Source organism: Eulemur rufifrons, chromosome 1, assembly GCF_041146395.1.
Source record: "Eulemur rufifrons isolate Redbay chromosome 1, OSU_ERuf_1, whole genome shotgun sequence".
In the NCBI taxonomy this organism is placed as follows: Eukaryota; Metazoa; Chordata; class Mammalia; order Primates; family Lemuridae; genus Eulemur; species Eulemur rufifrons.
Window position 1 is genome coordinate 31,509,246 of NC_090983.1, and position 27,956 is coordinate 31,537,201.

General features: G+C 35.3%; 1 protein-coding gene across 1 annotated transcript in view; it reads left to right on the forward strand.

Moving 5' to 3' along the window:
• HYCC2 (hyccin PI4KA lipid kinase complex subunit 2) overlaps positions 1 to 26,265 on the forward strand; it is a 63,299-nt gene extending 37,034 nt beyond the window's left edge. Inside the window, exons 6-14 of the mRNA XM_069487220.1 lie at positions 181 to 360; positions 5,270 to 5,350; positions 6,534 to 6,649; positions 12,046 to 12,141; positions 15,098 to 15,214; positions 15,722 to 15,809; positions 19,109 to 19,268; positions 20,030 to 20,197; positions 24,295 to 26,265. Coding sequence (XP_069343321.1) covers positions 181 to 360; positions 5,270 to 5,350; positions 6,534 to 6,649; positions 12,046 to 12,141; positions 15,098 to 15,214; positions 15,722 to 15,809; positions 19,109 to 19,268; positions 20,030 to 20,197; positions 24,295 to 24,896 — 1,608 coding nt within the window. The 3' untranslated portion in view covers positions 24,897 to 26,265. The remainder of the gene's footprint in view (positions 1 to 180; positions 361 to 5,269; positions 5,351 to 6,533; positions 6,650 to 12,045; positions 12,142 to 15,097; positions 15,215 to 15,721; positions 15,810 to 19,108; positions 19,269 to 20,029; positions 20,198 to 24,294) is intronic.
• The last annotated feature ends 1,691 nt before the right edge of the window (positions 26,266 to 27,956 follow it).

The following is a 27,956-nucleotide window of genomic DNA, read 5'->3' on the forward strand; positions in this document are numbered from 1 at the left end:
AGGAGGCTGAAGCAGGAAGATGGCTTAAGCCCAGGAGTTCAAGGCTGCAGTGAGCTATGATTGTGCCACTGCGTTCCAGCCTGGACAACAGAGCAAGACTCCATCTCTTTTAAAAAAAAAAAAAAAAAAAGTTACAGCCAAAAAAATGTAGATAACTAATGCACTTTATTTGCCTTTTAGCTCCTGGAACCTGTCTGCCATCAGCTGTTTGAGCTCTATCGTAGCTCTGAAGTTCGACTTAAGAGGTTCACATTGCAGTTCTTGCCAGAATTGATGTGGGTTTATTTACGGCTTACGGTTAGCCGAGACAGACAGAGTAATGGTTGCATTGAAGCACTTCTGTTAGGAATTTACAATTTGGTAAGTTGAAAATGATAGGTTGGGAAGTTTTAAGTATTTTTTTGAAAGTCCTATGAAATAATGCTTATGGAATGTTTAGAGAAAAATATGTTTACTGAATAATTTATTTGAACTACTTAAGTATAGAGGTATAAGTATTGATATGCATTTTATAAAGTAGGTAGGCCTATAATTGATAACATTAATAATATAACACAATCAATAAGTCATAGATAACATTATTTATGACTTATTTCTTCAGATTATTTTATTTGACCAGTATTTATGAATACTTTCTGTGTAACATATTGAGCTGGACACTGAAAATGCAAAGAATTAGACATGGTACCTACTTTTAGGGAACCTCTGCTTTACTAAAGAAGACATGTTTACAGATGACTGATAATGCAAAGTTTGTGGAATAAGAGGATTTCCGAGAGAAACCCAGATGTTAATTGAAGTTATTGTGGCAGGCTTTATTGCAGCAATGGCATCTAAGCTGGGCCTTACAAAGAGGTATAGTTTTGACAGGTTGAAATTAAAAGTAGGTGAGATTTCAGGAAGACGTAATCAAATGAGCATAAGCAGAGAGGCAGGAAAGTCATGTCCTGGAAATAAAAAGTAATTCAATTTGAGGTACAGAATATTATATGCAAGCTGGAAATGATGATTTAGTATCAGTTTTAGAGTCTTTTTAAAGTGAATAGTTCAAGTTTAGATTTTCTTTAAAACAATTAGAGAGTTTTGAATGGAATAATTGTATTTATGTATTAGGAAGATGAATCTGATGGTGGTATGCAGAGAGACTTTGGGATTGTAAGTTCAATGTAATCACTGTTCCTTGTATTTTAAAGGCTACATACATAATTGGGAAGAGTAGGGGAACTTAACATGGGATTTTTGCTTCTCTAAGGGCAGGGCATCAGTTAAGGGAAGAAAAAGTCCAATATACTGTTTTTTTTTTTGTTGTTGTTGTTGAGACAGAGTCTCACTTTGTTGCCCAGGCTAGAGTGAGTGCCGTGGCGTCAGCCTAGCTCACAGCAACCTCAGACTCCTCGGCTTAAGCGATCCTACTGCCTCAGCCTCCCGAGTAGCTGGGACTACAGGCATGCGCCACTATGCCCGGCTAATTTTTTCTATAAAGATTTTTAGTTGTCAGGCCGGGCGCGGTGGCTCACGCCTGTAATCCTAGCACTCTGGGAGGCCGAGGCGGGTGGATTGCTCAAGGTCAGGAGTTCGAGACCAGCCTGAGCGAGACCCCGTCTCTACTAAAAATAGAAAGACACTATATGGACACCTAAAAATCTATATAGAAAAAATTAGCCGGGCATAGTGGCGCATGCCTGTAGTCCCAGCTACTCGGGAGGCTGAGGCAGTAGGATCGCTTAAGCCCAGGAGTTTGAGGTTGCTGTGAGCTAAGCTGACGCCACGGCACTCACTCTAGCCTGGGCAACAAAGTGAGACTCTGTCTCAACAAAAAAAAAAAAAAAAAAAAAAAAAAAAAAGATTTTTAGTTGTCCATATAATGTCTTTCTATTTTTAGTAGAGACGGGGTCTCGCTCAGGCTGGTCTCGAACTCCTGACCTTGAGCAATCCACCCGGCTCGGCCTCCCAGAGTGCTAGGATTACAGGCGTGAGCCACCGCGCCCAGCCCAATATACTGTTTTATAGCATGTTACGTTTTTTAAAAATACAATGAAAACCAGAGGGAAAGAAGAAACCACTGACACTTCTGAGATGCTAGGGGCCTTACGTGGAACTGGAAGACTGAGACTTGATTAGTTCTACAAGATAGGGAGGATATGCCAGAAAGGGAAGAACTTAAAGCTTACCAGGACTGTAGGAAACAAAGTGAAAAGGTGCAGGAGAGTTTGGGAACATGGGAACATCTATATGGGGCCTTTCTGAAGACTTGGCAGCAAGGCTCCTTTTCATGTGCGAAGCAAGGGAGCAAAATAGCACAACGTCATATTTCTACCCTCATGTCCTCTGCAAAATTGGACAGTTTACCTGAATTCTTCAAGAAAGAATTGTGAAATTTATGAGTATGTCTTGGAGTCATTGAATGGGGAATAATTGAGAAACTACTGGCATAATACTTTCAGTTCTGTCTAGCTTTAGGACATGGAGCTTGCTTACATTAATTTCCAATTCAAAATGTAGTTTGATCATAAAGTTTGTAAATTTACTAGGAATTATTTGATAACATCCTATGAATTTGATACTACATTATTTATGAAACTCTTTTCTTCTAAGGAATTCAGTACCTTAAACATTATTATTCTGTTTTTTTCTCATGATGCCAGTTTAGGACTATTGGTATTGAAATTCCTGCTCTTCGAAGTCTTGTATTCTGGGTATTCAGGACACATTGTAAACAAATACTTCACATAATAAAGTTTAGTTTTATAATTGAAAGGTAATAAAGTACAAGAAAACTGAGTCTCACAATAAGTAGTCTTCTGTACCAGTCATTGCTCCCCTAAGTATTATAACTTAAAAAATACTTAGAAACATTTCCATCATTAGAAGTCTGAAGGAAGGAGCATGGGCTTTAGAATCAATTGTATCAAGTTCAAATCCATGTCCTGCCACTTAGTGGCTGTTTTAAATTTGGGCAAATTACTTAATATCTTGACTTAAGTTGCCTCATCTGTAAAACAGAAATAAAACATTGTTAGTAGGATTAAAAATAATTCGAAGAATTCAGCATGTTGCCTAAGGTGTTTATAAATGTTTATCATTATTATTATTATTATTATTATCATCAAAATTGTAAGTGGGTTTTTTAAAAATGAAAACCTGGTCTGGGAATAAATTTCTCTACTTTCTTAACTTGCCTGATTGTTTTTTCTTTTAAGAAGGAATTTTCAAAAAATATATCACTGTTTTCTATAGTGCTTATCACAGGCACTCAGTAAATATTATTGATTTAATAATTGAGTTTAGTGTTTTAGGTTATGTTTAACGTTAAGGTATCATTTTTATTAATTTGTTTAGTGTAATAAAATTCAGTAATAGGACAAGTGAAGCAAAAATATTTTGCAAAACAAGATGTTCGATAGGCAGTGCTGTTGGTACTTAATGTCTAATTATCTTTTGGCATCTCAAAATTAGTGTACTATGAAAAAATGCTCAGTTATATGTCAGAAATGTAACCCTAGGCTCTGATTTCTTTTAATTCTCTTGATGTGTGTGTTTTCCTTTCTCTGTTTCTCAGTTTTTCTTACTATACTGGATTTCTTCTATATACTCATTTCTCCTTTTTCCTCTTTCCTTTCCCAACACTATTTTCCTCAAGTAGCCTCAGGGGGAGTTTCATATTGCTTCAGCTTAAACAAATTTCAGCACACCCTCTTCATGGCCCAGATGTGTTGGGAACTATTATAGTTTGATTACAGAGAAGTTACATGACCTCTCGTAGTACTTTTTAAATTTATTTTCCTGCCAAAAATTAGAGGTATGGCCATTATTCACATATAATTGGTACTCTTCTATGACGTAACAAACTCAGAAATGAGGCCTATTAGAGAAATTCTTTCGAGTTTTGTTGTTTTTATTGTTGTTTCTTCCTTTTATGCTGTGCAGCCACTCAATCTCTGACTATCTACCGTGTAGGTCTAAGAGCAGACTTCTCTATGGATTTTATGCCAGTGATGCATACTAATATGAGTTGTAAAAGAAACAAAAAAAAGAAGGCAGTAGGGAAAAGGAGTGATGCAGCTTGCACTCCTCTGATTGTTGTCATCTGTAGGCATATACCTGTTGATACCTGAGGAAGATTGGAAGTACCGGAGGCTGGAGAAATTAAGGATATCCATTGCCCTTTTTATGAAGAGATAAAATGCTTTTTAAAACATCACAAGAATTTTCTTGCAGCTCAGTAGCCTTTAATCACTTGGATTAATTTTTTTTTTTTTTTTTAGACAGAATCTCACTCTGTTGCCCAGGCTAGAGTGCCGTGGCGTCAGCCTAGCTCACAGTCTAGCTCACAGCCTAGCTCAAACTCCTGGGCTCAAAAGTGATCCTTCTGCCTCAGCCTCCTGAGTAGCTGGGACTGCAGGCATGCACCACCATGCCCGGCTAATTTTTTCAATATATTTTTAGCTGTCCAGCTAATTTCTTTCTATTTTTTTTTTTTTTTTTTTTAGTAGAGACGGGGCCTCCCTCTTGCTCAGGCTCGTTTCGAACTCATGAGCTTAAACAATCCACCCACCCCGGCCTCCCAGAGTGCTAGGATTACAGGCATGAGCCACCACACCTGCCCAGCCTAATATTTGTTAGTATGTAGCTTATTTCAGGTAGTTTGTTGCTGAATGATTATAAGAGTTTCTTTCATTCAAGATTCATTCTTCAGTGTTCTCACCATTAAAAAAAAAACTATATGAGGTATTATATACGTTAATTAGCATGATTGTGTATACATATATCAAAACATCATGTTGTATATGATAAATATATATAATTTTTGTCAGTTATACCTCAAAGCTGAAAAAAAAATTGTTTTGTTAGGACAATGTGTTTTTCTTGTTGTATTAAAGCGTGGATCTCTGGGCTAAGACCTTTGATTTTAATCTGTTTAGCTTAGCTATGTTCCTACTAAAAGATCCAATCATTTGTAATCTCCCTGTCCTGTATATAAATTTAACATAAAATTGATTTGGGTGCCTGCCTTATATCTTTGTTGTCATGTTGTCTTTGATTTAGTATAGTATTTTGCTTAGTATTTCTCTGTGGATTATAACTCTACTACCAAAGTGTACAGATTTGCTAAGTTAGAAAAGATACACTAGGATAGACATATTTTTATATATTTGAAAATCTTCCTCAATTGCCAATGATATATTCTGTAAGTTAAGAAAGTAATTATTATTTTTTATAATATAGACTTGTGATTATTTCATTATCTTTTTATATTTTTTGGCTATAGGAAATTGCTGATAAAGATGGAAACAATAAAGTTCTATCTTTCACTATCCCTTCCTTATCCAAGCCTTCAATATATCACGAAGTAAGTAACATTGGAAATGTGGCATTGTTTAAAATTATATTGAGTAAGAGATAAAAAGACAATTTCTTACCAGAGGTAAATATTTCTAAAACATCTTTACTAATTTGTTTCTTAAAACTAGATATTTGTTATTAGTGATGTAAGAGTGAGCTGTGACAAGAGAGGCAGAAAGTAATTAATGGAAAATTTTTAAAGTCTCCCATATTGCTTGAAAATCACCTGTTCGATTGATTTGTTTTTATTCTTTAGAAAGATAACTACTTAGAAGAATGTTAATGCTTTAGTTGTTATATTTCAGTTTAAAGGAATTTAATTGATGTATTCTAGCTTTTCAGTAATGTTGAGGACTGTGAGAATGCTTATAATCGTATAGGTAGATGATGCCTGTTAAGCTGAACTCTTTCTATCTACTTTCTTTAAGTAAAATCCAATAAGATCCATAGTAAGTGTGTTATGAATCAAACTTCTGGTCTGTAGTGGCCTTTAGTGCATAAAGTGTGTTTAAAGAAACTTTACCAGTAGTCTAAAAATTATATTTCATTTTCCTAGTAATACAGTATCCTGCTTGTCTCATAGCTCTATGCAGTTATTAATTTTCGTAATTAATTCCCCTGGGATTTTGTTTTGTTTTGGAAATAGAATGTCTTCCATTTAGCCAGGAATCATTTCAGCATAGAATATTTCTCAATAATAGATTTCAGTTACGTTCTATGTATTATGTTATGAAATAAAATGAAGAATAGTGAAGCATTAATGAATGGGTGGTTCTTCTGATTTTAGAAACATGAAATCAATTATATTAGAATTAAAGAGACATTTAATCATAGTCTTCAATATTATTTGTGTTATATTATAAGCAGCTCTATTCTGGAATATAGACAAAATTGATGTATTTTTAACCTTTAGTCTTTTCAGCAACTTTTCTTACTCTTCCCTAAATATAGATTTATTTCATAATATTCAAAAAATAAAGCAGGTTATTTTTAGTTTTATATATTTTACATGTATAATTTCCAAAAGGAGCTGTAGAATTTATATAATTGAGGAATGGAAAATATTTTGAAAGAGAAGAATAAATGATCCGAAACTGTCTTGTGTTGAAACAAAATTAAATATCGTTACATGATATAGATTTTTACTTCCTTTTAAAGACACTGTCTCATACTGTGCCTTATTTGTGTAGCCCTCAACAATTGGATCCATGGCTTTGACAGAAGGAGCATTGTGTCAGCATGATCTCATCAGAGTTGTTTATAGTGATCTTCATCCTCAGAGGGAAACATTCACTGCACAAAACCGGTAATGGTCAAAACTGTACACAGTAAAAACTGTTAATTTACACTTAATAGTTAACTATAATTATTTAAGTTCAAGTTTCATATGAGAAGAGTCCAAAAGTTAAATATGTCTACTCGTGAAATACTGAACTGTGACTAGGCTTGAATACTTTTAAAATGTTAATTCATTCATTGTTTTTCTTTACCTGTGAAGCAGAGATTGTAAGCCCTTGCTAGACAGTTTATATTCATGTTCTGTGTCCAGTTTTCTTATTGAGCTATGTGTTTTTTTCCTAGTGATTTGCAAGAGCTTTTTGAATATTGAGGAAATGGCACTGTGTTTTATGTTACACATTTTCAGTTAATTATTGGCTTTAAATTTATTTTTTAAGTGGGATATAATTCATATACTATAAAATTCACCCGTTTAAAATACAATTGAGTGGTTTTTAGTATATTTACAAGGTTGTGCAGCCATCACCACTATCTAATTTCGGAACATTTTTATCGTACCAAAAAGAAACTCTATAGCCATCATAGTCACTCCTTCCTTCCCCCTAACCCCTAGTAACCAGTTACTGACTTTCTACCTCTGTGACATTTCATATAAATGGATTCATACAGTGTGTAGCCTTTTGTGTCTGGCTTCTGTCACTTAGCATGTTTTCAAGGTTTTTTTGGTGGAATATATTAGTACTTCCTTTTTTATGTTTGAATAATATTTCATTGTATAGATATACTACCTTTTATTTATCCATTCATCATTGAAGGACATTTGGGTTATTTCTACTTTTTGGCTATTATAAATAACTACTGTCTTAGCCTGTTTGTGCTGCTATAACGAAATACCTTAGACTGCCTAAGTGGTAAACAACAGAGATGTATTGCTTACAGTTCTGGAGGTTGGGAGGTCCAAGCTCAAGGTACCAGCAGATTCAGTGTCTAGTAAGGGCTTACAATCTCTGCTTCTTAGATGGTGCCTTCTAGCTCTGTCCTCACATAGCAGAAGGGTTGAATAAGCTCCCTCAGGCCTCTTTTATAAGGGCACTAATAGAATTAATGGGAACAGAGCCCTCAAGACCTAATCATCTCCCAAAGGCACTATCTCTTGGTACCACTACACTGAGGATTAGCCTTCAACATATAAATTTGGGAAGAGGCAAAAATTCAGACCATAGCAGCTGTTAGGAACATTCATTTACAAATTTTTGTGTGAACATATACTTTCATTTTTTTTCAGTATGTACCTAGGAGTAGAATTGCTGGGTCATCTGGTAATTCAACATTTAACTTTTTGAGGAGCTATCATACTGTTTTCCAGAGTGGATGTGCCATTTTATATTCCCACCAGCACTGTATGAGAGTACCAGTTTTTCCACATCCTCACCAATGCTTATTTTCCATCTTTTTGATTGTAGCCATCTGAGTGTATGAAGAGTGGTATCTCATTGTGCTATTTTTGCTGTATGTTTTAGTTTTTTATATAGTCAACCATATCAGGAATACACATTTTTTTCCCAAAGTTAAATATGTATTCTACACAGTTTATTAAAAAAACTGCAATCTCCAGCTCCCTCTCCCTTCCATTTCCCCTTTCCCAGAGGTAACCACTTTTAACTAGTGGTTCTCAACTAGGTTGGACAGTTCTGTCCCTTGTAGACCGACCATTTAGCAATGTCTAGAGACTTGGTTAGTTGTGAGAACTGAGTTGGGGAAGAGCTGCTGCAGGCATCTAGTGTGTGGAGGTCAGGAATGCTCCTCAGCATCCTACAATGCATAGGATAGCCCCAATGAGACTTACACGGCTCAAAATGCCAATAGTAGCCAGATTGAGAAACCCTGCTTTTACCTGATTCTTTTGATATTTACCTCCACATCTTTGAGTATCTTGCTGCTTTTTAATTTTTCAGTTTTAGCCATTATCTAATAACTTATCTCTGTGAAAGATAAAACATTTAGCTCTTTCTCCTCCATCCTCCTATCTTCTCAATGTAGTTACATTGTAATTGTGGAAAACTCATTATTCATATTTTTCATTAGTATAAATGACCATGGTTCATTCAGAGATATTCTTTGCTGAGCTTTATGATTAACTAGCATTACTTTCCCTTTCCTTTACAAATTTTGTTTTCCTTGGAGTTCATAATTGTCCTTTTTTTGAATTTTTTGCTTTGTTTATTATGCTTTGTAATTTGACACCTGCAAATTTTCTATCAATTGTCTAAATCTCCTTTCAGGATCTTAATTCACGTAAGTTATTCTCTCATTTTCACTTTCCTGGAAAAAGGGGTTCCTGGAGCCTTTTGACTCTGATCTGGACCATGTTGCCCTCTTTACCTGGTATAAGGTTAAATATTATCTTGGGACCTTTCTTCACCATTATCCTGGGAGTTCCCATTGCCCTTTTCCTGTGTGGATCTAATGTTTCCTGTACCCCATTTCCTCATTCTTAGTTTCCAGTGTTCTGAAATGTCATTGTGATATTTCTTGCTGTGGATTTATTTCATTCAGTGTGCTGAGTACTGGGTGGACCTTTTTGATTTGGAAACCATTCTCTTCAGACTGGGAAATTTTCTTGAATTATTTTTGTTAATTAGTTTGGCCTCTCTGTTTTATTTGATCTGTCTTCTGGAGATTTTATTACTATATTTGGACACTGGACCCCCTGGATTGGTCAGCTTTCCTCTCCTATTTGCCATATCTTTTTCCTTTTGTTGTATTTTCTGGGATATCTGGGATGTTTCCTCAACTTCATCCACCAGTCCTTTTCTTGAGTTTGTTATTCCTGCCATCATATTTTGTATATCAAAATATTTTTTGTTCTCTGAGTGGTCTTTTGAAATGATCCTGTTCTCTCTTTTTTTTTTTTTTTTTTTTTTTAGAAAGTATCGGCCGGGCGCGGTGGCTCACGCCTGTAATCCTAGCACTCTGGGAGGCCGAGGTGGGCGGATCGTTTGAGCTCAGGAGTTCGAGACCAGCCTGAGCAAGAGCGAGACCCCATCTCTACTAAAAAAATAGAAAGAAATTATATGGACAGCTAAAAATATATATAGAAAAAAAAATTAGCCGGGCATGGTGGCGCATGCCTGTAGTCCCAGCTACTCGGGAGGCTGAGACAGGAGGATCGCTTGAGCTCAGGAGTTTGAGGTTGCTGTGAGCTAGGCTGACGCCACGGCACTCACTCTAGCCTGGGCAACAGAGTGAGACTCTGTCTCAAAAAAAAAAAAAAAAAAAAAAAAGAAAGTATCTTCACGTATTTTTGAGAATATTAATGATAATTTTCTTTATTCAAAAATATTTTTCTCTTTGTATACTATTTCCTCTAAATGGTCCTTTTTTCCATATTTCTTTATTTTAGTCCCTTTTTCATGTTAGTAGACTTCCTCAGATATCTGGTAATCTTTTTTCCCTCATATTTAAAAGTAGGAGAATAAAAAAATGAGAAGCTCACACCATGTTAGTATGACTGTGAACTTCACCATAGGGTGATCTTACTGGGCCATTCAGTTGAGAAATTTTTCGGGTCCCTATCTTTAAGTCTTTCCTCTTAGGGTGGTCAAATTCCCTAGAAAAAACTCCTGTAGTCTCTTAACTAGAGGTCTGGCTGCCAGTATTCTGGTGGCCAGGTGGGGAAAGAGAGCTTGAGGTCTCAATACCCAGTAAGGCATATTTCAGTATGGTGTTCCTCCCCACCCTCACCCCACTGCTTGTACTCACCTGACCTTCAAATCATAGTTGTGCCTGGTGGTTCCCAGGTAGAAATTCTTTTTCATCCTTTCAGAAAACAAACCTCCCCTCTCTTACCTAGATGTATGGAGAAAGAGAAAGGATCTGAAGGTATGAGTGCTTCCGAATTAGACTTTCAACTTGATTTTTAACTTTTCATTTTGAAATAATTTCAGACTTAATAACAAAAATTGCAAAAATAGTACAAAGAGTTTCCACATACCTTTCATCATTCATCTATGGAAGCTTTTTAGAAGTACAACTTCCCTGGGTTTTGCCCCAGAGATTCTAATTGGGTCAATCAGGGTTAAGACACAGAAATGTATGTTTTTAAAAAGGTCCTTAAATAACTAATGTGCATTCAGGTTTAGGAGCACTTTCTTAGAGGTTATAAATATTAGAAAAGCATATATTTATTCATTCAATAAATATTTATTGAGCAATTATAATGTATTAGACACTTTACTGGATATTAGTGGTAGAGATGAATAAATTAGAGTCTCTGTTCTAAAGTTGCTTATTACTTTATAACGGGTGAAACAGAGCTAGAGGCTGAGTATTACAATTCAGTGGGATAAATGCTATATTAGAGCTACACAGGTAAGGGACCAGTTTACTTTAGCTGAGAGAATAAGAATGGCTTTATGGCTAAGGTAAAAAAAATTTTTTTTCAGCATATTACAGGGGTACAAATATTTAGGTTACATATATTGCCTTTGCCTCGCCCAAGTCAGAGCTATAAGGGTGTCCATCCCCCAGACAGTGCATACCACATCCATTAAGTATGAATATACCCATTCCCACCTCCACCTCCTCCATGCCCGACACCCGATGAGTGTTGCTACTATATGTGCACATAAGTGTTGATCAATTAATACCAATTTGGTGGTGAGTACATGTGGTGCTTGTTTTTCCATTCTTGTGATACTTCACTTAGTAGAATGGGCTCCATCCTCTATCTGGGATAATACAAGAGGTGGTAGATAACCATTGTTTTCTGTGGTTGAGTAGTTCTCCATGGTATACATATACCAAATTTTATTAATCCACTCATGTATTGATGGGTACTTGTGTTGTTTCCACATCTTTGCAATTATGAATTGTGCTGCTACAAACATTCTAGTGCAGATGTCTTTTTTATAGAGTGTCTTTTTTTCCTTTGGGTAGATGCCCAGGCTAATGTAAAAATTTGAGCCAGGACCTAAAGTTTTAACAGGAATCACTCAAGTGAAAAAGTATATTCTAGTAAGAAGGAGCAGTTTGTGTAAAAGCAAAGAGTTATGAAAGGTTACAGCATATTTGTGGAGTGGTAAGATTCATGTAGTATGGTAAATGTGGTGGGCAGTGGAGGGAAGTAAGGCTGGAAAGGTAGGTTGAGGATGGATTTTAAAGGACCTTGTGGTAAGTTTGAGTTTTATCATGAAGTCAATAGGAAGATGGACTTTGTTGATAGGAGAGTCACCTGTTGAAGTATGATGATTTATTTTTTAGAGAAGAAAATATAAAAGGCAGCAAGAGACATAACTTGTAATGAGAATAGAAACAAACCTTCCGAGGAGGATGCTGCAGAAATCTGATTGAGAAATGAAGGTCAATATTAAGGCATTGTTATAACCATCCAGTGAATAATTCATATACTACAGTCTCTAGAAATAATTGTAATCCTTTTCCCTTGTGTTTGTTTTTTTTTAGGTTTGAAGTTCTGAGTTTTCTCATGCTGTGTTATAATTCTGCTATTGTGTATATGCCTGCCTCATCTTACCAGTCTCTTTGTCGGATGGGCTCCAGGTGAGAAAAGTAATTGTTATTAATCTTCATATTTGTGTATTTATTGAGCACATTCTCTATGCCAGACACTCTTCTAACTTCTGGTGATACAGCAGTAAACAAATCTCTTGGGGCTCCATTCCTTTAGGAATCCTCATCCTCATGACTTCTTGAAAATGATTTCAACATTAAAGAAATATTTTCTAGCTGGACATTGAGCTCTACCAGGACATCTAAGTTTACGGTTGTTTAGTGATAATACCTAATCACTCCCTAAATGCCAGTTTTTATAAGTCACTTTGAGAGCTTTGAATAGTCTTATATATGGGGAAAGTCTTAAGGAATGTGCTCTTTTCCCCATACATTTCATAAATAACTGTCTCTGTGTTGGAGAAGTTGATTAACAATAGCACCAATTATCTGTGTATCTCATATGTGTGTGTTGGGGGGTGTTCTATGTGTCTCATAGATTATAATCTTTATTAAATCATAATTTCTAATAATTTGGACAGACATGGACTAAAATTGAAATTTCCACTATATCAAAAAAAATTTAATAATATAAATTAGTTTGGAGACAAGGGGTGTTTAGAATGACAGAATTTGAGTTATAAAAGGAATTCTGAGTTCATTGTTTCCAGCTGATTTTTACTTGAGGAAACTGAGCCCAGAAAAAGGTTAAATGTTGCATTAGTTTTCTATTTCTGCATAACAAATTATCACAAATATAGCAGCATAAAATATCACACACTTATTATTTCATAGTTTCTGTGCGTCAGGAATCTGGGCACAGCTTAGCTGAGAACCTCTGCTTAGGGTCTTATAAGGCTGCAGTTAAGATGTTGGCTGGAGTTGCAGTCTCATCTGAGGCTCAACACTTGTTGGCAGAATTCAGTTCCCATGGTCCTAGGACTGAGGGCTTCAGTTTCTTGTAGCTGTCTGCTGGAAACCTCAGCTCCTTGTACATTGGTCTGCCAACATAGGCAGCCTATAACATGGCAGCTTGCTTCTTCGAAGCCAGAGAAGGAATGAGAGAGACTCCAGAAAGACCTGTTACCTTATATGACATAATCATGGAATCCCATCACCTTTGTTGTATTCTGTTGGTTAGAAGCAAGTTACAGATCCCACCCTTACTCAAAGGGGAGGGGATGACATGACGTGAATACCAGAGCTGAGGGATCATAGGGATCATGGGCCCTGAGAGTCTGTCTACCACAAATGGTTTGCTCAAGTTCGCGTGCTATTGTGTTACTGGGAAGAGCGCATGATCCTGTTTATAACAAAACTTATTAATTTTGCTAATTGGGGAAGGCCAGTCTAAATTAGCTGTAACTTTGATTTTATAGATTTCCTTAAAATAAGTATATTATTTTCTCTAGCCTGTAATAACATGATTAATGGCTAACAGAGTTCTTGTCTCTAATCTAGAGGCTATTCAAGCATTTACTGCCTATCTGTAGATAAGTTTATTTATAAGTGACTACTTCTGGTTTATTAAAAGAAATCTGCTAGCTCTCTTATTGGCAGCATATTGTGGCCTTTAGTAGTTTCTTAATAATGAAAGGGATGGCAGAGTTTAGTAGTCCTCAAACTTTTGTTCATATCTCCTAAAGAATTTTGAAAAACTATGTACCTCTGTAGCCAAAATGACATATAAAAAAAAAGAAAAAAAAACTAGGTATTCCTTATACATTTTTAAGTTTACATTTAAAATTTTTCATTCTATCTTAAATAGTTGCAAATTATATCATTTCTAGTATGTAAATGCTGATAATAAAAAATAGCTGTTGGGTCACTATTTTAAATGTATATAATATAAATCTACAATGATGTGATACCCACCATCATCCATTTGAGGAATAAATGAACAAGCTCTGGCCAGGTGTGGTAGCTCATGCCTGTAATCCTAACACTTTGGGGAGGCTGAGGCAGAAGGATTGCTTAGGCCAGGAGTTCAATACTAGCCTGGGCAATACGATGAGATCCCAACTCTAAAAAAGAAATTTTTTTTTAATTAGCCAGGCATGGTGGCACATGCCTATAGTCCCAACTGCTGAGAAGGCTAAGGCAGGAGAATCACTTGAAGCCCAGGAGTTTGAGGCTACAGTGAGCTATGATCGTGCCATTGCACTCCAGGTTAGGTGACAGAGCAAGACCCTGTCTCTGAGGGTGAAAAAAAAAAGATCAAGCTCTTTAATAGTGTGACATTTTATTATTCCTTTTTCTCCTTGGAATTTAATTTCCAATCCACTTTCCTCACATAATTTTATCTTAATATAATGCTATTTTCAACTTGCAAGTCCTTTATTGATCACCTAAGATACTTCTCTGCTACAAAAAATATATTTAAATTGAACTTTATTTTTAAATTTCACGAGACCATAAGGCACTGAACACTAAAAAATTTCTTCTGGACTCACCATTATAATTATCCTAATAAGTTAATTGATTAAAATAATGTAAATACATTATAACTTTCGATAATTATCAAGCATAACTTTTTGGGAAGCATCTCTTAATGAGATGGAAGGTAGGGAGTCATTTATGGTACTTTAAATAAAGATGGGCTCACAGACAACAGTATTTTGAAATGTCTCTTTGTTTTGAAATTTATATACTTCCGAGTGATTCACCCTGATACAATTTGGTATGAGTGAAAGTTATGCATATTTGTGTATGAGTGAGAAGAGGGAGAAAGATGATTGTGAAAGAAGTGGTTAGCTATTTGAGAAAACTTGTTGCTTTTATGGATACAGCTCACTAGAATGTACGTTTATGAGGGTACAGATTTATTTTTCTCAACTTTCACCTGTTCATGACAAAATACCTAGGCCCAGAACAGTGACTGGCACATAACAGGCACCCAATAAATATTTGAGGAATGAATAAACTGAACAAATGAACTTACGAAAGAAAAAACTGTTTTATTTAATGAATCAGGAAATCACACACGTTAAATACTGTATTTCCCTAGGGTTTGTGTGAGTGGGTTTCCACGGCAACATGAAAAACATTGGAAAGAACTCTGTGGTCGAATAGTACTGGATCCTGAATTTATGGTACAGCTTCTCACAGGGGTTTATTATGCTATGTAAGTAGGTGGAGCATGAAATTATATGAATACTGTTTGGAAACTTTTCATATTTCTCTTTCTTCCTTATCAGACACAATACTGAATCTTTTGTTCCGTCATGAGCCCGTTATCTTGTTTTTCTAATATGGTTTCCTTTGAGTACTTTTTAAATAGCTAAAGTATAACTAGTCATTAAAATTAGAGTCTAGAAATTGTCATGTTTTCTGTGTGGAAAACTATGTATCTCTACATAGGTTTTCATGAATGCATTAAATAGATTACTGTGAATATGAACATAATAAAAACCAATTTATGTGAAGAAACATCTGTAAACTATTTTAAACATAGTATTTGAAATCTTCATTTTGTCCTTATAAGTAAAAGGGGGATAGTTTATAAATGAAATGATGTAAAAATTGATATGAAAATCTTCATGGCCAAAATAGTAGGACTTGGAACAATAAAAAAAGTTGTGATGAAGATTAGAGATATTTGCCTAAGAGAGAATGATCTGCTTCTCTATAGGTATAATGGACAGTGGGACCTTGGCCAGGAAGTTCTTGATGACATCATTTATAGAGCTCAGCTAGAACTTTTTTCTCAACCACTGTTGGTAAGTTATTATATTTATTCTTTATTAAACATACCTATACCTAAAAAAGGCACTACTGGGTCAAAAAAAATTATTTGTTTTGTTTTTGTTTTTTTGTTTTGTTTTGTTTTGTTTTGTTTTTTGAGACAGAGTCTGACTCTGTCACCCAGGCTAGAATGCTATGGCATCAGTCTAGCTCACAGCAGCCTCACACTGCTGGGCTCAAGTGATCCTCCTGCCTCAGCCTCCCAAGTGGCTGGGACTTCTGGCACATGCCACCATGCCTGGCTAATTTTTTCTGTTTTTCGTAGAGATGGAGTCTTGCTCTTGCTCAGGCTGGTCTCGAACTCTGAGCTCAAGTGATCCTTCTGCCTTGGCCTCCCAGAGTGCTAGGATTATAAGCGTAAGCCACAGTGCCAAGCCAAAAAAATTTATTTTTAAATTAAATTTGATTTTTTTTGAGGCAGGGTCCCATCTTGTTGCCCAGGCTGGCATGCAATAGTGCAATCATAGCTCACTGCAGCCTCAAAATTCCTGGGCTCAAAGGATTTTCCCACCTCAGCCTCCTGAGTAATTAGGAATATAGATCCACACCACTGCACCTGGCTAATTTTTAAATTTTTTTTTAGAAATGGGGTCTCACTATGTTGCCCAGGCTGGTCTTGAACTCCTGACTTCAAGTGATCCTCCCACCTTGGCCTCCCAAAGTGCTAGTATTATAGATTTGAGCCACTGTGCCCAGCCAGGGTCAAAAAATATTTAATATGTGAGGCAATCCAAATTATTACAAGAAAAAATTTATTTCATAATAACAATTGGTTAACTTTTGGGAAAAAAAGGCAAAATTAGTTTAGATCCTTTCCATCTACCACTACCAAAATAAAGCTTCAATAAATCAAAGAATTAAATGTTTTGAAATCCTTTAAGAGAAGAAAAAGTTCTAAATACTTATTCAAATTTTTAGAGAAGGGAAGACCTTCTAAGCTTAAGCAATAGGACAAGTCACTAAAAAAAATTGATTTTTTTCCCCCACATAAACATCTAAATTCTAAACCATCAGTTTTTTAAAATTAAAGTGCAGTACACCAACTGAGAAAAATATTTTCAGCAGGAATGATAAGATCAAGAGAATTAATATTTTATTCTGAATAAAAAGACTTCATACTCTCTACCACAAAATAAGCAAATCTCCAAATGGTAAGTTTTCAGTTAAAAAACAAATGTACCAGCCTGAGTAAGAGCGAGACCCCATCTCTACTAAAAATAGAAAGAAATTATATGGACAGCTAAAATATATATATAGAAAAAATTAGCCGGGCATGGTGATGCATGCCTGTAGTCCCAGCTACTCGGGAGGCTGAGACAGGAGGATCGCTTGAGCCCAGGAGTTTGAGGTTGCTGTGAGCTAGGCTGATGCCACAGCACTCACTCTAGCCTGAGCAACAGAGTGAGACTCTGTCTCAAAAAAAAAAAAAAAAAAAAAAAACAAATGTAAACATCCGATAGTGGAGTGAGAAAGGCATTCTTTATGTTACAATGGTAGTACGAAACAACTCTAAACATCCCTTTGCAGAAGCAGTTTGGTAATGTGCGGTGGGTTTTTTTTGTTTGTTTTTTCTTTGACTTTCTATCCCAGGTCTAGCAATGTATTCCAGGAAACTAATTTAAATACCAAGAAAATGTATTATAAGCACAATATTACAGTGCTGTTTTTAATTGCAAAGGAATAAAAATAGTCTAAATGTTCCACAGCAGAGAATTATTTAAGTTATATATTTACATGATGAAATTATATATTTGAGATTTTAAATTAAAAAATGCTAGCTTGTGTTAGGTTGAAAAAAATATAACTATTTTTTTTTAAATCTAGATGGACAGAGGAAACACACAAAATACTAATAGTTGTCTAGGTCATTCAAGTGTGGATGTTTTTACTTCTTTCCAATTTTCTAAGCTTTTTGTACTATTCTTATAAATTAATTGTATTCTTGGCCCGGCGCGGTGGCTCACGCCTGTAATCCTAGCACTCTGGGAGGCCGAGGTGGGAGGATCGCTCGAGGTCAGGAGTTCGAGACCAGCCTGAACAAGAGCGAGACCCCCGTCTCTACTAAAAAAAAAGATAGAAAGAAATTAGCCAGACAACTAAAAATATATAGAGAAAATTAGCCGGGCATGGTGGCTAACTGGGAGGCTGAGGCAGAAGGATTGCTTGAGCCCAGGAGTTTGAGGTTGCTGTGAGCTAGGCTGACGCCACAGCACTCTAGCCCAGACTCTGTCTCAAAAAACCAAAACAAAATGGATAAAAAGATAAATTACATCATCATGATAGTACTCTGCATTTTATGAGACTCTTTAAATTCATAGTTTAGCCTTGCAACAATCTTGTAAATTAAGTAGAGGTGGCATTTCCAAGGCAATATAGGTAAAGAGATTAGTAATCTCTAGTTCTAAAATATTCCTTTATTGTCAGGGATCTCTGAGGAACCCAATAAATAATAACTCTTTTCCCTATTCAAATCTAGAACCATGTGATAAACAGACAAAATAGTTGACAAATGGAGAAACAACCATTATCTTTTATTACTAATAAAGGCTAAACTCAAAGACCTAGCTTCCCACCCTTCCATCTAGAGCATGGAATAGCCCACTGGAGAGCTTTGAGTGGGAAGATCAGGCACACCCATCCAATGCTTGCTACCTTGCACTCGTGCTTCCCTGGAGAGGGAAGGAAGAAAGACAATCCTTTCGCTCAGGATCTTTGCTGGATTAAGACAACCCAGTTAAGAAACTTGGACCAGTTAAATGGCAGTTACTCACCAACCAGGTATCTCACTCGCCTCTTCAGGGAGCAGAAAGTGGTGGGAGAAAATACCAGGACAATTTAGGAAAAATTTCTCCTCATGTAAACCGAGGAGTGGAGAAAATCCTAATGTTTATCAGATATTAAATTTTGCATGTTTTTATCATTTGAAGAATCAGATACTGATTCTAAACTGACCTATATCGGGGTTCAAATGTTAAATAATTTTTCTTTCTTTGGAATGTTTTTTCTCTTTGATGGTAACTTAAAGGAATCAGTGGTATTGTGACTCACATTTTTAAAAAATAAATTCCATTTGAAAAGCCTGCCTGAAAAGAACTTTGGTTGAGATTAAAAAAAAAAAAAATAGAACAATGGAGATACATTTCTGACCAATTTGTACTTTTGTATGTTATAAGTTTTAAATGCATATTCTAAAAATTATGGAAACATGAAGTATAGAATATACAGAAACTATATATTGGTTGTAAATTTGTATAGACTTACATTATCATTTTAGGTTGCCAATGCCATGAAAAATTCATTACCATTTGATGCTCCTGATTCTTCACAAGAAGGCCAGAAAGTACTTAAAGTGGAAGTCACTCCAACAGTGCCGAGGATTTCTCGGACTGCAATTACAACAGCTTCAATCCGTCGTCATAGATGGAGGAGAGAAGGTGAGTGCAAAATCCCCATAGTCTACTTATGGATTCAAGTAAATTTATCACTGTTTTTACAGACTGTTTTAGTACATGATATTATAGGACTCTGTATAATTAAAGTATTAATAAAATTTTTCAGTTTTTAAAAATAGCACTAGAAATGTGATTGTCTCTAAAGTTATTTTAATATAAATGTATGTATATTTATAAATTAGAAAGATGTTATTTAGACTGCTTTATGAATGTTAAAACAGAAAATAAGATCAGGTTAATTTTGGGGTTTTTTTTGAACTAGTAATACCAATAGGAAAGAAGTTGCTTTAACTCTGTTACCATACTGGAAAAAAAAAACGGTGCATGTATGAGCATTGTGGGAAAACTATACAACTGGCCAAACTAACAGTATAATACAAGCTATTCATAAAAGAATTGATTCTTGTGGGATTTTTATCTTTGCTTTTCCTTTTTTTGTAAGTGCTGAATCCAGCAGTATTTCATAGACATATGGTACTTGAATAGTCAAGCTGTCTTGCCTAAGAGATATTAATTGCCATTTTAATGATCCCAATTTTTCTGTCCTATTCATTTGCAAACCTCACATTGTTCATCTGCCGCCTTATGTGTGTGCATGCTGTGCACACACATGTTAACTATATAAATAGTGTTTGTGTTTATATCATATCCATATATACATTCTCTTATCTGCCTGGGTCAAAAATGCTCAGAACAGAATAGAGCAGCACAAAAGCACTAAAATTTTATATGTTGAATCCCAGATGGCTTTGACTTCTCAAACGAGGCTGACTCGAGTATTCCTGGCTCCCCGATCCAACTCGGCTCCACTGACCTAGGGATCAAACGTGTGCAAGAGGGGGAGGTGCTGGTGCGCAGGACCCCTGAGCATGGCTCGCCGGAGCCCAACTCAGCAGCAGCCACAACAGAGGGTAGGACAGAGATGAGGAGGCAGAAGTCAGTGAGGCAGTTACTGGAGAAAGATCCTGGCTCTCTATCCCCAAGCAGAATATCTTTCCATTCTAGTGTGTGTTTTCACTATCCCAGGGTGTTATTAGCTCCTCCCTGCAAAGCACCCTCCCTCCCCATATGCCTAGCACCAGGTCAGATACAATCTTTAGTTGCCATTTGTGCTGGCCTGGAGTCTGCATCCCTGTATAATCAAAGAACAGCTTGGCATGGCTACTAACAAGGCAGGGGCCTGTCTCCAAAAGGTCTGCAACTGCTTGGAATTTTTTCATTACTGAGCATGTTTATTCTAACATTAGGAAAGAAAAATGCACCCAATGGACATGAGCCTGATTAGTCAATATGAATGATTTCATTTATACAATAATTAATTCTTTAAAAATCTGTGAAGAGAGTTTTAAAACATTAGTATATTATCTTTGAGAAATTGAAGTGGAGCCGACCAATTTATCTGTAATCCTTGGGTGTTCAATTAACATGAATTTTTTCTCTCTTTGACAGAGTATATTGATATTGATTGGTTTTTTTATAATCTGCAGATTAAATTGCCTAGGTCTAGCTAGTGAACTACTGACATCTTTCCTGTATAAATGTGCTATTCTGGTGCACACTACATTTTATAATTTATTATAAATAAGGGCTGTATTTTATAGCTCCCAAACAAAACTGAAATATATTATGAAAGGAGAGATATTCTAGTAGATCCTTGTTTCTACAATGTAGGTATCTCAAAATGAGAAATTTTTTTACACATACACCCCACCACCAGTATCTGTAAAAGAACACTTCTCTCTGATAGGACAGTATTTACTTGCTGTTTTGCATGTAATCCCTTAGGAGTTAACTTTGTGAAACAGGGAACTGTAGCCAAATAGATTTTTTTTGATTATTATCTAATGTATTGCTGCTGTGGAATCTTTACACTAATTTATGAAATAAACCATGTAGTTTTAAAAGAGGTTATATATTTTTACTTATTTTAAAGACCAAAAAGCAGTTAACTTCCACCTTAGGGAAGTGTCTTGCTCTTTGGTGCATTAGAAATTTGAGCATGCTCAGTAAGAATCTAAATCTACTCTATGTTCCCTTGCCCATTTGCCCAGATTGACCTTACTTCATTTAACAGTGTTGCATGTGCATGACCTAGGGACCTAAAAAAGTTGGTGGGTTTTAGAAATCCTTCTTTAGAGGGCTGTGAAAGATGCAGCCTTCCCTTTTTGTTTTTTTATATATCTCTTTATGTTATCCCTAGCAGTCAGTTTTATTTTGTATAAACATATAAAAATGAGAATGTGAATACATGTGGAACCCAGAGTTGGCCTAAATTAAACAACAGCCTATTTCTCAACATTCTTGGTGACTAAATGAGCCATTTGATGTATATCTTCTACCATTGTTAGAATGTTGGGAGCATTTGTGCTAAATGTACTACTGTATTAATTAACAGTTGATGAAATTCTAGAAAGTGTGGGATTAGGTTGAAGCATTTCTTCTAGTTCATCGAAAGTCATACACTTTGAAACAAAGGAATCAAAATAATAGTTCCTTTTTAATATCCTATTAAATATTAAAATACCCTATTTTAACATTTCTTATCACTTATTTCAATGGGGGGTAAGATGGTGTAGCCATGAGGAAAGAGAAATAAGTTTCTTGAGTATGTTTGAAATTTCTAAAAAAGTTATTTTACCTTTTAGTCTAGATTAAATGTGGTTTTTAAATTGATATTAGTATAAACTAAATTTATGAGAAAAGCCAGCCATTAATAGAAAAGTTCATTAAAAATCCTTTTCAGTTGTCTCTTTGGATCATGAATGGTATTATTGTCACCTAGGGAGAAAATTACAAAGGAAAAATGTTTTAAGACACAATTGCCTTTTTATTCCCTGAGGCTTTTTAAACAGCAGGAAGGAAACTACTAAAAATTATGAGAAGTTTTGATAACTCTGAAGTCTGCTGGAGCTTTTGGAAGGCATGTATGCTTACCACTATACCATCAATGCCTCCTGCTGGAATTTTTGGATTAGCATAGATTCCTGGCTTTAAAAAAAAAAAAGAAAGAAAACATTTTCATGATGGATTTAAGTGGTTCTACAGTCAAAATTGGGTAGATTATATGTTGAAATTGAAGGGAGGAAAAAAAACAAACAAAAAAAGAAATTGAAGGGAGACTATAAGCCCCTCACCTACCTTTTTCCTGATTGTCAAGTAACAGTCTATTTGTGACTTTTAAAGCTAGAATTAAAATTATTACCAAACTGAGGACATTACCTGTGATTGAAACATAGTCAGTATTCTATTATATTGAAACAGCATTGCTTAGTATATAAAATATCAGTAGATTCTCTTGCATGGTGGCTTTTATGTTATCATCTTTTTTATGGCCATATTGCTTGGGCATCAGATCTGCATGCAGCAAGATTCAGAAGCTCGCACTAAATCTCTCAGTCTCCTTTCCTAATTAAATAAATATACCCAACAATACATTTCTGTTCTCTCAGTTTTATATTACTATAATAATATCAATTCTGAACCAATAACTATCTTTTCTTGGGCATTTTGTAGTTCTTCATACTAATTGTAAGTAAATTACTAAAATGATATATGAATATAATTTAAAGTTTTTATTTTGAAGTACATTATATATAATTCTTTTGGAGGGGTTGAGAGAAGTGGTGTCAGCTGCTACTGTTCTTAGTAAATGCGTTTTCATATGGCTTTGCATGATGATTAAAGATTATTAAACTGCTGGATGTAACAAGGTACCTTTTGATTTAAGGACAGACTATTTCACTCTTCTTTAGAAAGAAGAAAATAATCCATATTAGAAAATATAGCTAAGAAAATATTTTAATTTTTCCAGGTACTATGCTAAATAAAAGATTGTATGTAAATATTTTGTATATATTTTGCTTAGTTAACCTGTATCTCAAAGTAGTATTTGTTTAGATTCTTTCCTAAAATTTTACCTTAACTATAATGTTGATATCTGTTTTGTAGATTCAGATTAAACTTTCTTGCAGGCTGGGAAACTTACTTAATGAGGTAGCAAACCAATATTTGTTTTTGAAAGAAGCAAATGTATTACATTTTAAGAGACTATTGATCATGCTTTCAGTAAGAGCATTGGGCTTTCTGGAAACCACAAGCTCAATATATTATATATGCTTCTCTTCTTCCAACAAAAACCCCAAGATAAGATTTCTTTCATTAACTGCAGTTTATGCATGACAGGACACTATAGTATTTTGGGATTGTGACAATAATATGTCTCAATGCTAAGAGTTCAAAATATTGTAGAAATACACAATACAGAAAATAAAAATCCTTCTTAAATATCCCTGCTGGTTTCCTACCCCTGGCTCCCTGATATTGTCTTCACATTAATTGATCGAGAAAATGTGGAAACCAGTGAGTAGATGTGTCCATAAGACAAAATATAATTGTGAAGTTGCTGGAAGCAATGTAGTTTTTTAGTTTTGAGTTAGAAAATTTACTAGTTCTACATTAAAGGTTTTAAAGCCATACAAAAGCAGTTCCCTGCTGAATAGATATAAACTTTTATTTAAATTATAAAGGGTTTGGCTTATATGCATAAATGAGTTTTTGGTATAATTCTGGGTAACTGAAGTTGGAAGAGGGTCTCTTTTGTACAGTCTATCTTGTGGTAGGTTAAAGAAGGTGAGGGAAGAGTTTTGTTTTTTTAAATAGATAGATATAGTCATTTCAACTGAATGACAGAGTGTATTATAAGGATTTATGTTAACAAAATCTATTTTACCTAATTGTTCTATGTGCCTAAATATTGATAGTATACTAAGTAGGTTTCTGGATAGTTTTACAAAAGCCAGACTAATCAAAGCTGAATGAACAGAATGAATAGCATATTAGAATTCTGTGTAGATTAAGGTTTATTCCTCTAAATTGTTTAGGGGCAGTGTTGATAGTAGGGCCATTGCCAACCTATAGCAACCATTACTCAAGAGATAAGGTCAGTGTTGTTATTCACAGCTGCTTCTTAATTTAGCTACTGCTGAGTCTGTCTGATTTGTTTTTTTAGGTGCTGAGGGTATAAATGGAGGAGAAGAGTCTGTAAACCTGAATGATGCAGATGAAGGATTTTCATCAGGGGCTTCCCTCAGCAGTCAGCCAATTGGGACCAAACCATCCTCCTCCTCTCAGAGGGGAAGCTTAAGGAAAGTAGCAACTGGGCGTTCAGCCAAAGATAAAGAAACAGCCTCCGCCATCAAATCCAGTGAGAGCCCTCGAGATTCAGTAGTTCGCAAGCAGTATGTACAGCAACCAACTGATCTTAGTGTAGATTCAGTTGAGCTGACACCAATGAAAAAACACCTGAGCCTGCCTGCTGGCCAGGTGGTGCCAAAAACCAATAGTTTAAGTCTAATCCGGACAGCCAGTGCTTCCTCAAGTAAATCATTTGACTATGTAAATGGCAGTCAAGCAAGTACCAGCATTGGGGTTGGCACTGAGGGAGTTACTAATTTAGCAGCTAACAATGCTAATCGATATTCAACTATCAGTCTACAGGAAGACCGGCTAGGTCAAGCTGGTGAAGGTAAAGAGCTCCTCAGTCCAGGAGCCCCCTTAACCAAGCAGTCTCGATCCCCAAGTTTTAATATGCAGCTAATATCCCAGGTGTAGTTTTGACATCCTCTCTTCTCTTTCTGCTTACCTTTTAAACTGAACATATTTCATTGTGTAAGAAGACACTTCATCCCACATTTGTGAAAATACTGGTCATCATAATGAGATTTGATTTAGTTTAGGTATTTCATACTGTATTTTGTATGGAAACAGCAATAAGGTTTTCTTTTCCCTCCTTCCTATATCTTCTCTTCACCTATTCCTTGTAAATGTGTTTGTGAAGCAGTATAAAATGTTTGCCTTTTCCATGCCTTCCTTTCTCCTTGGGTGATGTGCAATCCATCGTAGGCTGATCGGTCCCATTTCAACACTGTGAGACTGAGGGTACATAAGAGGAAATGGTGTATATGATCCCTATGAAATGATTCTTTGGCTTTTGCTTAAAAACAAAACAAAACAAAACGGGTTTGTTCTCATAATCTATAGAACTATGAAGATTACTGGATCATATTTTTTTCTCTCTTAACCAGGAGTGCCTCAGAGATTCTGCTACGACTTTGGACTTCTCTGAGTCTGTGCAATCATATTCTGGAAAAGCATGGGGAAAGGTGGTAGATTGCTGCTCTTTTTCATTAAAACGAGGGTAGCTCTTTTTTACCCCCATCTCCTTTATCCCAAGGACATAAATATTCAATTACTGAGGCATTTAAATCAAGTTGTGCCCACCTCCATTGGAGAGCAGGGCTCTAAGTTGATTGTGTAATTGATAATGCACTTTCTCAATGGCTCTATAGTCATTATTAACATGTCTTCCCTCTTCCCCACAAGGACATAAGGTCATTTCTGTCCTTAAAATTTGAACAACTAACAAATCAGAGAATCCAAGAGGCAAGTTGTTTCCCAGGAATGATTGACACTTTGGTGCTGGGGTTTTGTGGGGGGAGGGGTAGTTTTTGTTTAGCTTGTGTGGGATTGTGAGTGTGAGGGGAGGTTTTGATTGGTTTTTTCTTTTCCTTTGTGAACTGATGATGACTGAAGTAGAATAGTACATCTTCAGGTAAAGAGAGGGATTTCTCAATCCACTTTCTGTGATGTCAGACTATTAGAGAAACCCTTTCAGCTGCTTTTTAGATGTATCTAAATTCAGTCAGATATTTTGGATTAAGAAACCTGAAGACCTGATAGATCACATACTCCAAGGAAATATATCAGGGACAGATAATTGGCTGAAAACACTGACGCTTCAATGTGACACATTTTTTTTTTAGAACATTTCTACCAGGGGGTACTGACTTAATTTCTCCTGCAAGGACCACACTGCCTTTGTGTTTAATGTAATGCAATTTGTGGACACTCTAATCATATATCTGCAAAGTTTCTCGTTTTTATAAAACTTTGAAATCATGCCAGTAAGCTAGATGTTGAATGTATGTAAGTAGCATTTGGTAACTGCTGAAAGGCTAAAAAAAAAAAAAAAAAACATTATTGGTTAAAAAAATGTAGTTCTGATTTGGTTGAATAAGATTTTATTATAACCTCTTCTAGGTCTCAGGCGCTAATGTTTGAAAAGGGAATATATTCAGTTTTTAAAAATCAGTGTATTGTGACTTGAACTGCTATAAGTTATCCTTCCACAAAATACATCAGAGCTATCAGTGCTTTGTACATGTAGATGTTTTTACTTTATTATTGTGAAAGAAAAATATACTGAATTTATAGAAAGCAAGTATTCTCCTAATTAACAAAGTTTAAAATTTTATCTCTACCAATTAAAATTACAATAGATTTTGATAAATAAAGAGAAAAATGCCTCTTGTTTTTTTCACACTAAAAATTCCCCCATTTTATTTACTGTGAGAACATTTTTTTTAAAGAGGGACTTTCTGTTAGAATCTTTATAAGAATAATGAGATGCTTGTTTGAATTTAGTAATCTGTAATATTTTTCAGCTCATATGAAAATGGAAAACTGTAATAGAACCTGAACTAATGTCTACAACATTGCCAAAGTCTGGGGTAAAGATAAAAGTTGATAAATAGACAATTTATTGATTTTGTGTGTGTGCGTATATATATGATGTGTATATGTATATATCACAGAGACATATTTTAGATATCTGTTGGATGTCAAATAAATGAAAAGAATTTAAAAACAGCCAAAATAAATGAGGTGTAAAGGTCTATAACATGGTAAGGGTGGCAGAGTTTCAGGTATGTAAGGAAAGAAGCATTGTACTTACCTGGGAGTGAGAGCTTGGCTTTGGCTGGAAGTCAGTCACTTTATGGCAGAAATAACTGGTTTATTTAGGAGGCTAAAGGACTGTTTTTAATTCAACAAATTGTGCATTTATTGGCATCTAAATCTAGCATAATTTTAGTTAAAGCACAAAAGAAATACCAAATAATACCAAATTATAGCAAAAGCTGTAATAAATATAATAAAGTTTTCCTTTGGTTAGAAATCATAAATTATACCTGAGAAGTTGGTTTTAAATAATTTTCATCTTAGAGGATTTCATTTATCTGTGTATACATATATATTTTGTATGTATACATACTCATTAATGTTTCATGACCCTGTAACATTTGTTTTCCATTCTTTTAGGTGATATGATTTGGCCCTAATGAAGAAACATTTCATTTAGTCTAAACTTTGCATTCAGGGTCTTAGAACAGATTTCTTGTGCAAGATATAGTTAAAATGGAATGAGTTAGTTTAACAAACTGGAAGTCAAATTTTCTAAGAGATTTTTGATAGGTATTTGCATTACTTATTGGCATTTAATTAAAAAGTTTTATTTCTGATATGCAATAGCTATTAAAAATATATGCCAGCAATATTCATACTTCATCCTTTAACAACCTTTTGTTTTATACTTACTACCATAAAAAAGTCTACCCATCTATAGGAAAGACATTAGGGAGAAAATACTTGTTTTCTATAATAAAACAATTTGGTTGATGCCATCTATGCTAGATTGGATTAAGGAATACAAAGAAATACCTGGGCCAGGCGCAGTGGCTCACGCCTGTAATCCTAGCACTCTGGGAGGCCGAGGCGGGTGGATCGCTCAAGGTCAGGAGTTCGAGACCAGCCTGAGCAAGAGTGAGACCCCCG